Source organism: Esox lucius, chromosome 8, assembly GCF_011004845.1.
Source record: "Esox lucius isolate fEsoLuc1 chromosome 8, fEsoLuc1.pri, whole genome shotgun sequence".
NCBI classification, from domain to species: Eukaryota; Metazoa; Chordata; class Actinopteri; order Esociformes; family Esocidae; genus Esox; species Esox lucius.
Window position 1 is genome coordinate 10,917,466 of NC_047576.1, and position 10,990 is coordinate 10,928,455.

At 38.8% G+C, this 10,990-nt stretch overlaps 2 protein-coding genes across 2 annotated transcripts; both read right to left on the bottom strand.

Annotated features, from left to right (window-relative positions):
- Positions 1 to 83: 83 nt before the first annotated feature.
- On the bottom strand, positions 84 to 4,709 carry LOC105011499 (ras-related protein Rab-11B). Its single transcript, XM_034293843.1, is given in 8 exon segments — positions 84 to 1,438; positions 1,440 to 1,493; positions 1,495 to 1,533; positions 1,535 to 1,551; positions 3,156 to 3,236; positions 3,338 to 3,531; positions 3,659 to 3,890; positions 4,667 to 4,709. Coding segments are annotated over 8 exon segments (693 nt in total). The 3' UTR covers positions 84 to 1,405.
- A 2,274-nt stretch (positions 4,710 to 6,983) lies between these two features.
- On the bottom strand, positions 6,984 to 9,713 carry LOC105011661 (protein BCAP-like). Its single transcript, XM_034293844.1, has 8 exons — positions 9,578 to 9,713; positions 8,907 to 9,366; positions 8,747 to 8,823; positions 8,534 to 8,642; positions 8,286 to 8,424; positions 7,905 to 8,077; positions 7,653 to 7,768; positions 6,984 to 7,366 (listed from the first exon to the last, which is right to left on the bottom strand). Exons 1-8 carry the CDS (start codon positions 9,711 to 9,713, stop codon positions 7,323 to 7,325), a joined length of 1,254 nt encoding a protein of 417 aa, XP_034149735.1. The 3' UTR covers positions 6,984 to 7,322.
- Positions 9,714 to 10,990: the final 1,277 nt, after the last annotated feature.

Consider the following 10,990-nt stretch of genomic DNA (forward strand, 5'->3'; position numbering starts at 1 on the left):
GGTCAAAAGCAAACAATTATTCAAATAAGCAACTTCCATTAACATTGTAATGCACGTAATAAAATAAATGAAATACTTCATTGTGACTGTGTGATGGTAGTTTAATATGGGGAAATATTTAATTGTGTAAATAAATCAAGTTGATTATTTTTCTTCATGGATATAGTATAAAATAAACTATTCACATTGACATTTTAGCAAAGTTACAATGTACTTGACAATAGTTAATGAAAACATTTTCTCGTGACCACGCAGTTACCACGACTTTCAAAAATGTAACTATTGCTTTAAGTCTACCATTTCAGTGCACTCTTTCTGCATTGGTTTATTCAATCCTTTAAAGTCTAGTAAACAAGTCTCAAATTGCACTCCCTATTTGAGAAATATCCTACTGAAAGACATGACAATGAATACGCATTTCTGTATTAAGTGTCAATAATGTTAACATGTACAGTATAACTATACACTAAAAGTTCCAGTATTTAACTATAATACTTGAATTCATACTGTTCTGAGTAAATCACAAATTTGGTTAGATATAAAAAAAAAAGATGCATGGTGTAACCTAGTGACCGCCCTCCTAAAAGGCAATTTTACTAGAAGGGGAAGACCAAACAAACATTTGTTCCAAGTCAATTAAACACCTTTGTTAAATCCTACTGTCAATTGTTTTTTAGGTTTTACTAGAGTGAAGCAATTAGGCAACCTCTACTTTAGGTACTAAGTGTTTATAGCAGCCCCCCAGCACTTACATGGCGAGTTCCATTGAAATGATTGGCAGAACAAAAGCGGCATCACTTTTCCTTTAAGTTCTATTCAGATTTAAAAAATCAGTTCACGGTATTTACGAAGCACGATGAGAAAAGTAGCCAACGCTAATAACAAGCATATTTAGTTATTGGAAAAGTCCAATTGGACTAATGGCCCTCCGCAAAGCTTAACCCTTTAGATGAGATTATTTCAGACTGATAATGATTGCAGCCACACTTTGGTATAATTGTGAACCACAGGATTCAACAATAAACTGAATTTTCTGAAAACAGTTCAGTTCATTCACTTGCCCAGGTCCCTGCTTATGATCCTTTTATGCCACATTCAGAACAGGGATTGAGCGGGACAACAATGAGGCAACCAGAAGTTCAGGACAAACTGATCCCTCACCATTCCTTTCTAGAGGCCTGGGTCACATGATCAAAGCCTGAATATCAAATAGTAAAAAGACACAGACTGAGGATAGAAGATAGCATACAGACACAAAGGACAGGAGAAAACGGAATGTTATCTAAAGAGTCTCAGTGTCCGGAGACTTAAAACAGTAGAGGAAGAGAGAGAAGCAGCATTACATCCAGGAGAAAAGCAGAGATGAACCAAATGAAGGGTTTAGGTGGGAGGGTAGCATCGAAAGTCACAGGCTTTGGCAGCAGGGTAGTTTGTTTTTTCTGCCCATCGGTGGTGGGAGGGACACTGATATCCACTACATTGTTGCCTGGAGATTTCTTCATGTGCTGATCTGTCAGCAATCTGCTTCTGTGACAACAATTCGGTGGATTTCTGTGAAAGGAGGAAGTGTTCATTAACTACTCGGTCCTTAATACCCACACCAATTAGGGCTGGGAATTCCAAGGGAACTCACTAAATCAGTGTTTCTGAACACTGCTCCTGGGCGCCCCCCTGCCCTGCATGTTTTAGATCTCTCCCTGCTCTGTCACACCGAATTCAAATGATCAGTTAATTATCAAGTCCTTCATGAGCTCTATCAGGTATGTTAGGGAAGGGAGAGAATCTAAAACATGCAGAGCAGGGGGGTTTCCAGGAGCAGGGTTGAGAAACACTGCCCTACATGATGTTGATTAATAAATTCTGTGTTATGTGATTTGGTACTGCACTAGAGATGTAATTTTCATCAAAAGTGACTACAAATATTTTAGGCTTCTGATATGTTTTGGGTAGAACGAAAAAACAGAAATAATATTGCCAGTCAAAACAATAATCTTAAACAGTATTAGATATAGAACTACAGTGCCTTCAGAAAGTTTTATGACCCCTTTACCTTCTCTACATTTACTTGTGTTAAAGACTTTGAAATATTGTTTTTGCCATCAATCTACAAATAAAACCCTATAATGACAGCGAAAACATGTTTAAATATTTGTGCCTGTTTATTGAAAATGGAAAAACTGAAAACTCATGTATTCAGACTATTTGTCATGACACTCCAAATTGACCTTAGATGCCTCCTGTGTCCATTGACCCGCCTTGAGATATCCCTATAACTTTTACAGTCCACCTGTGGCAAATTAAATTGACCCACAACTGTCTTAAAGGCCCACAACTGTCTATATAAGGTCCCACAGCGCATGTCAGAGCAAAAAAGCTCAAAGATAAAATTCTGAAAACACAGATCGGGGAAAAGGTATGGAGAAAAAGAAAAAAAGAAAAGCATCAAAAGATCCCAATAAGTGGTCAGGGATTTGAATAAGAACCTGCCAAAATGAAAACCAACTCTTTAGTGCTCCATCAATCAGGCCATTGTTGCTTTGGGACAAGACTGTGAATCTCCATGAGTATCACAGTCAAAGCCAGGACTGAATAAATGGTCTGATTACTTACTGTACATTATTTTCTTATTTTCAACAAATTGGCATGAACGTCCTAATTATTAGGTATTGTGAACAGATTGACATAAGAAATTCATATAAATTAAGTCTATAACAATATGGAGAAAGTGAAGTGGTCGGAATACTTTCCAAAGGCACCGTTTATGGATATTTCTCATCAACAGAATGAATGTGCTAGAACTTGACTTGAAACTAACTAATGTAAATATACCCCTTTGTGATGGAATTTGGTTGCAGAACACAGGGCAAAGGACACCCTTTTTTTTCTCTCTTTTTTTACACAATGCTTATGAGTACCTTTACATAATTACATTTTCGGCAGCATCCAAAAATGCATTTAGCAAAGACCAACCAATCTATCTATGTAACTTGTAAGTGTATGAGAACACCTCACATGTGTTTAAAGGTGCACTGTGTAGAAACCTGCCAGTAACATTTGCTGGACTGATTTGGTTGCAGCCAGAAGTTGTGCATGACAACAGTTTTGTGTGCACAATAAGGAGTCGCTAGTCTTACACACTGGCTCCTGCCTCTCACCTGTGAGGATGTTTTTGAATGCCTCTTCTACATTAGTGGAGTCCAAAGCGGATGTCTCAATAAATGATAGTGTGTTCTTCTCTGAGGGGGGAAAGAGAAATGAGTGAGCTGAGACAAACGGGTGCGTGTTTACAACATCTCGGTCCCCACATTAAGCTACTGCATTCTCCACTCTTGCTGACCTGCAAATGCGCGAGCCTCGTCTGTGGGCACAGCCCTGAGGTGGCGCAGGTCACTCTTGTTGCCCACCAGCATGATGACGATGTTATTATCGGCGTGGTCCCGGAGCTCCTTCAGCCATCGCTCCACATTTTCATAGGTCAGATGCTTGGCAATGTCATAAACTAGGAGAGCGCCGACCGCCCCCCGGTAGTACCTGAATGGGAAGAGCAAGGAGAAAAGGTCTAAGCTTATAGGAAGCATTTTCTCAGAATGGTAGTACAAAAGTCTAATGGCTCCATAGAGGACAGGTTACAGAAAGACGACCACCCTCCTCCACTCACGCTGAGGTGATGGCTCGGTAGCGCTCCTGTCCAGCTGTATCCCAGATCTGGGCCTTTATCGTCTTGCCATCCACCTGGATGCTGCGGGTGGCAAACTCCACACCGATGGTGCTTTTGCTCTCCAGGTTGAACTCATTCCGTGTGAAACGGGACAGCAGGTTACTCTTTCCAACACCAGAGTCTCCAATCAGCACCACTGGCACCAAAACACAGACAACGTTAACAATGCAAACTTCAAGGACAGGCTGATATGTCACAGTGAAGGTTTGTGTTTCAGAGGTGACTGGAGAGGATAATTGTTCAGCAAATTAAAATAATTAAATGATGCCCAAATTACTTGACAATGTCTTTTTTAGCTGGTTAACTGACATTCATGAAAGGTGTCAATTTTGAGTGCTGTTTGTTCTAATTATTAGGATGACAAACCATTTTGTCTGGTACTGTAGCTAGTAGCAGGACAAGAGAAGCATAGCTACGTTGGCCGTAAATTGTTCTTCATATATCAGAATTTGGACCATGCTACCCTATTAGAAGTATCTGCAGGCTTTCTCGTTACTAACTGGACGTAATGGATTGCCTTGTCAACCGTGATTTGGCTTACTGAGTAAAGCAACTACACTTTACGTTTACAGCACTATCCCAGCTGATGACGTTAAGACATTAACTACTTAGCTAGCTAACGTTAGCTATTTGGTACCCAATCCAGTCGTGTGTATACGATACAAACGTGATTCACTGGCTATGTATACATATTTCCATATTGACTTAGTATTTTAGCAAACCAGCAGGTAAGTAAATTACAATGTCTAGACGCGCGTAGATACCCCACTTGTAAGCTAGCTAACCTGATAGATGAGCTAGTTCGGCTAAACGTAACGTTAGCTGGCTAGGTTGGACTTCCTCTCTACTCTCTCATTAACTTCATAGTGAGAAGAAGGCGAGTACACCGGACTACCTATACTATAATGGTTCCATAACTACTAAGCTTGCAAAAATTTCGCGTATTACCTTTGGAATATGATAGGTCGTATTCGTCGTCCCGGTTTCCCATTCTGACGATTTACCACTTTTCAAAAAGTACGTTCAACACCCAAAACTGCCTCCTTATTCCAAATGCGAACTACCAAACCGCAAGACACCAGGCTCCGACACACTTGAGGTGAGAGGCAACTGGATTGACCAATTAGAGGAGTCCTTCTATGAATTGATTGATGCAATGACAAATAATAACATTGTAAATGCAATATTCACCAACGATCATAAGTAAGGGCGTGGACCATAAATATTACCACCAATTGGAATTGGAACCTGGAATTTTGTAGTGACGGGCCGTCTCTGTTTGTTGAACGTTGGAAATCGTATCGCATTGATTAAAGGAGCTGTTCATTTGGCCCCTTGCTTTCTTTAAAGTTTAAGGTCAAAGAAGGATTATTTGTGAACAAGGTGAAAACGTATTGACTAAAGATTAAGTATCCGCATTGCAGAATCAATGTATAAAGTGGAGACCGCGTCTTTGTTATCCACGTGTCTTGTTCCAGTAAGATAACATCAGTACACACAAAACAGTGATCTAAGCTGTTATAACGTTTAAGATTAAATCAGTTTAAAACATGCATTTTTTTTTTCTTCTACAATTCTACTACCTTTTCGCCTTTAAATATAACATTATTTGGCCTTTTTATTGTTTTGGAGGTTATTTTAAGCATTTAAAAAAAGGGACTTCAGGAGCCAAATGACCCAGGTCCTCATCTATCAATGTTGCGTAGAAAAGCTTCTAAATTAACTCGTACGAAGAAAATTAAGAATGTTCAAAAAGTTGGTATTAAACAATTGCTCATACGCCTGATTTACGCACACTTACGTATTTTGCTATGATGAATCAGAAACTTTCTAAAACACTGTTCTAGTGCATGTGAAGGTTCATTTACATGAAGATATCCTTCTAAATGACATTTGTAATTTTTTTTCCGGTCACAAGCCTTCCTTTATGTTGAAAGAAATATCACCAATTCAGTCTGTCAACATGGAGAAATCAAAAGACAAAGGAAAGAAATGAAGATGCAGAAATGAACTTCTGTTCACCGAAGTGTAAGCAAAATAAGCCAAATTTTTTGGAGCCCTCAGCAATGACAAATAAGATAATAAATATTGCTTGGGAACAGTTAGAGCTGTGGTAACTTATGCCTCATCTGAGTGCTGAACATTTAATTAAATGAAATGATTTGAATACATATGCAAAGAAAAATTATGATCCACAAAAGGGATATAAGTGTAACAGAGGAGTGTCAGTTGGTGTGTTTGAAGGAATACAGACACATCAATTGATGGCAGGTCGAGCTTTATTTTCACAACCATATTCAGACATGGACCACATCTAAATATTATTTCTTGACAATAAATATAATAAATATATATGACAAAATAAATGGAAAATGAAATCTTCTAATAAGCCAAGTGATGCTCTCAGCAAAAAAAATATGCACGCTCATTGAAAACACACTCCTTGTGTAATGCAGCTTGTGCCAGATCCTCCAGCAATGTAAGATTTGCCATTTTGGACAAGTCAAAAGGCCTGTGTTGCCTTTTACATTATTTAACTGGTTTAACTAAATTACCTCCAACCTTACATTCCATTCTCTTTCTAATTTACTTAATTATTCAATTAGGCTTAAATGGTTTCATGTTTATGAATTCGATAGCACCCTGAGTAAACTATTAAAGCAATACATGAATAAACTATTAATGTATTATCTTTTTTTCTTCATAGTTTATGATTTGGTCCAGTATGTCAATTCTTTATCCATTTGGTGGATGGTATTTCATTAGCAGTTTGACTTTTCTACCACAAGGTGCTGTGCGTACACATGGTCAGAGCTGTGCTTAAATTTACGCACCTTCTCAAGTATGTGTAAAGATTGATAAATCCCACATTTTGCTTAGAAATGATCGCACTCATGGTTTACGAAACATTGCTGTTCATTGCTACAACATTGATAAATGAGGGCCCCAGCTCTTTTAGGTGAATGAAGCCAGATGAGCCGGCTCACCAGAAGGCTAGGGAATGCTCATCACAAATATATTAGCCTTGCTTGATACCTGGTCACCCGAATATTGTGTACTCTGTCATGCACATACAGAGGACAGAAATCTTTCTGATTGAGAGGGGATCAAATCACTCATTAAAATGCAAATCAATTTAAAACATTTGTGACATGAGCGTTTTTCTGGATTATTTGTTGTTATTCTGCCTCACTGTTCAAATAAACCTACCATTAAAATTATAGAGTGATCATTTCTTTGTCAGTGGGTCAAACGTACAAAATCAACAGGGGATCAAATACATTTTTTCCTCACTGAATACATCTCCCCCTTATGTTTGAGCCAAAAATATGGCTCATTATTTGTATTGTTTATATTTTGCATTCCCTTTTGCTTAATTTCGTGAAGGGTGGAAACACATCTTGACTTTATTATTTCAGTTCATATACAATAATTTGGTGACTTGGGAATGTAAGCTCATTATAGAAAATAAAATGTAAGAAATGGACAAGGAGCAATTATTTATTTTCCACAAAATCATTCTGATTATACTCAAATTGTGAAGTGTTTTAAATGACGAGTTGTTCCTTCAGTGGTGCAGAAATTCAGTGGTCCCAAGTTTCCCTCATGACATCCGGAGTAAACCCTTTATATTGCTCTGGAATTCCACTAAGAAAAACAAACACATTCATTATTAGATACATTTATCGTGTACAAAGATTAACCAAATACTTTTGTTAAAAGAACTTAGCCAGACAGGCCAAACATTAGCCAAAATCTGTATTCGCTTATTGTGTTAAAAGGAAAAAGAACCACATAAACTAGTAAAATATGCCTTTAAAATGTGTTATTCAGTGTTCCCTTTTCATAATTTAGTGAATGAAAAAGTTAAACTGTTTTACTGAAATGTCATTCATCTAGATGTTATTCTCTCTGGGACTTGGTTGCTTTTTACCTGACTGAAGGTTGGTCAGTCTTTTCTGGACTGTCAGTAAATGCTGTATGCTGTCAGAATTCTTTAAACATTGGAGGGAGCTGGAACCAAGGTACTTCTCCTGGCCTAAATTATGCCTTTAAAGGAAAAAAGAGAAAACAACATCACATACAGATCTGTGATGGCACTGAGAATATTTCCATCCCATCTCCAAGGAGAGCAAAAACATCCAAGCTACATTTTTACATCTATTCAGACATTCTAATGAATTACCTGTAGGGATATGGAGCTGCAGGCCTCGTAGAGAGGTTCCTCTTGGGCATTGCAGATGGGGAAAGGGGAATGCATGATGTTCCGCTTCTCAAGGCTTCTTCTATATTTTTGTGGCTATCATTCCCTTCTTCTTTCTGAAGCGGTTTACTCTGAAAATAACCTAAACTGGCCACCTGCAGAAAAGAGGAACAAACATAAAGCTGACAACCCAGTCCACTCCTGATGCAGCAAAGGGCTCTTGTTTTTGTGGTTTTGTGAGAACACAACAGGTTGTGAAAACAGAAGTAGTTGGCTCAGCGATTTCCTGTGAGTTAGACAAATAGTGATACATAAAATGGGGTCATTTGGAATCTGAACAACCATAACATGAGCCAAATATACCATTGTGTACTGGTCATCAATTGTGAAGGAGGAATTTGAACCCTGTAGGTGGCGATGGACATCTGTCAGGTCCTTCTGACACATCCTCAGGCTGTTCAGAGCAAACTCCCCCTTTTCTATTTGAATGTTCAGCTTCTTCCTGTCAGAGAGGAGAAATATGGGACACAGTGGAAAGATATGGGACACAAGAAGTGTAAAACTTCAGTATTTTCATTCATTTTATTCGGATAAAAAAAGGATGTGTTCACCTGAGATCCTTAATAGTGTCCTCCAGCTCTTTTTGATACCTACTGGATCTCTCAAGTTTCTTGCTTTTCTTTGACCGCTGTTCCAGCAACTGAGTGTTTAAGGCAACAGCTAAAAGCCAATATGTAACAAGAATCACACATTGGGGAAATCATCTATCATCTTTAAAAAAATAACGTATGATGTTTTACGATGAATGATTACTCTCACTCGACTCTGGCTGTGCAGTTCCAGTTCTGTGAAGCTAATTTGTTTGTAGCTCTGTTCAGTTTGTGTTGAAGCTGCTCCACCTCTTTCACATGACCTGACTCAGTCCTTTCCAATGCATTCTGCAGAATCAGCACCTTCTCCCTGGCACTTTGAAGACCAATTTGCAGGTCCTGCACCATACTGTTGTGCCTCTCCTCAGAGACCCTGAGAGTCTGCATCAAACTCTTGATCTGGTCCTCCTGCTCCTCTTTGCTTTTCTCCATAGACTGCGGTTTGGCCCTGGCTGCCCTAATCTGGCTCTCACTGATCCCCAGAGCCTCTCGTAAGGTCTCTGATTTCTCCCTGGAAGATCTGAGAGCCTCCTTCAGGGCTTTGGACTTTTCATTTGCAGTCTTAAGCAGATGTTGCATCCATTGTAGATTTTCTTCTGAAGATTTAAAATTCTGCTGCATGGTCTGAGCTCTTTCTTCTGAAGATGTAAGGCTCTCCTGCAAGAGAGAAACCTTTTCCTTAGAAGAGCTGAGGGTCTGCTCCAGAGACTTGACCCTCTCCTCAGATTTCCAGTTACTGTCCTGAAGGAACTCAACTTTCCTTTTTGGAAGCACTAAGGTCCCTGGCTGAGGGACTGGATGGTATTCTCAAAGGAAGACAGGTTATGTTTTAGAGACTGGTTCTTCTCTTGCGAGTCCTTTAGGATTTGCTGCATATTTTGGCCTCTCTTCTCAGACTCCATCAAGTCTTGATGAAGGGACTGGAGCCTCTTATCAGATAACTCTAGGGTTTTCTGCAGACCCTGAATCCTCCCATTGGAGCACATGAGATTTTGCAGCAAAGACAGAGTTGTCTCTCAAATTCAATGAGCTTCTGCTCAGACAGCCTGAGCTTCTGCTGGAGTGTGAGCTGGGAGCTTTTGTTTTCCTGCCTCAGCAGAACGGAGGGACAGGTGGAGAGACTCTTGATCCACTGTGTCATGTCGGCTCTTGGCATCCCTGAGCTCCATTTACTGCGTCTGTCTCAGAGAGTAAGACTGTACGGTCGGAGGATGATAAGGTATTTCTGCAATTCGTCCTTAAGTCAAACAGCACAAAGGCATAAATGCATGATTATTCTATATCCCTAAATCAAAAACATAACTCAAAAACATGTATAAGTGTACATACCCAGTTTTTTGTGAAGCCTAATTCCAAAAGAAGCTCTTGAAGGGAAGGAATATGTAAGAGAATGTGTGTGTTTAGCTGGTCTTTCATCTGACAGCTTTCATCCAATGCTGATGACACAGTCACCAGTTTAGATGCACCTGCATACATTTTATCCAAAATAGGCTGAAAGCCAATATTAATGTTATAGTCAAATGGCTAGGATCACAGGAACTATGGCCAGTTACTGGATACTAAATCAAACTATAAAAATTATAATAGTGACTAAGTCATGATCATACCTTCATATGGGCTTGGATCATAGGCTTCAACATCTTTGTATGACATTTGGACCCTGTCTATTTCATCATGAAGCTCTTTTATTATAATACTGTAGGATTCTACCAAATAAGGATGATTTAGACGTTTTAACATTTGATTAAAAATATAATGTGTCTATGTAACATTATATTATTATATTTAAGTCTATCCAAAGGAAAGTTCCAACAAAATGACAACGAAATGTCTCTTACCGCTGGGTTCATTTCCTTCATCACTACCAAGGACTCCAGATGCTGGACTTAGGCATCTACTAGTGCCTGCATTTGAAATGTTGTCTCCAAGACCCTGGAAAAGCAGTTTTATATATAACATTGTTTTATAGCTAATATACGGTAATAAACAATGTTTTGATAAGACTCGAGGACAACAAACCTTGCAAGGACAGTACCCCCCGTGTGGGGAAAGTGTGAGTGAAGTCTCCGTTATCCATAATGTCAAAAGATCCTAAAACACTTAAAATGTAAATTTTTAGACAAATTATAGATGCTTTAGATTACATATTTACTGAATACATTTTACCAACAGCATTGGTCGTTTGAATGCAAAAAAGGTACATTTGCATTATTTTCTAAATATCTGTTGCTCTCCAAGGAAACCGTACGTATGATTCGATCATCTCATTCGAAAAACAACGCTCGTGGACGAGTTGCTATCTGGCAATTGTGGCAAATTCCAGATGGTCTGGACCATCTTTTATTTGAGGTGTGCTGGTCAAAATAAAAAAGGAATTATATAATTTTTACATATGAGTGTTTTGCAAAGATGTAAGCA

Excerpts from the sequence above, each read along its gene's own strand:
- LOC105011661 (XM_034293844.1), bottom strand. The coding sequence starts at position 9,713 with ATGACACAGTGGATCAAGAGTCTCTCCACCTGTCCCTCCGTTCTGCTG. Across the intron at positions 8,425-8,533 it reads GACACTATTAAGGATCTCAG|GAAGAAGCTGAACATTCAAA; the intron begins GTGAACACATCC and ends CCTCTCTGACAG. Across the intron at positions 8,078-8,285 it reads TTGATGACCAGTACACAATG|GTGGCCAGTTTAGGTTATTT; the intron begins GTATATTTGGCT and ends TCTTTTCTGCAG.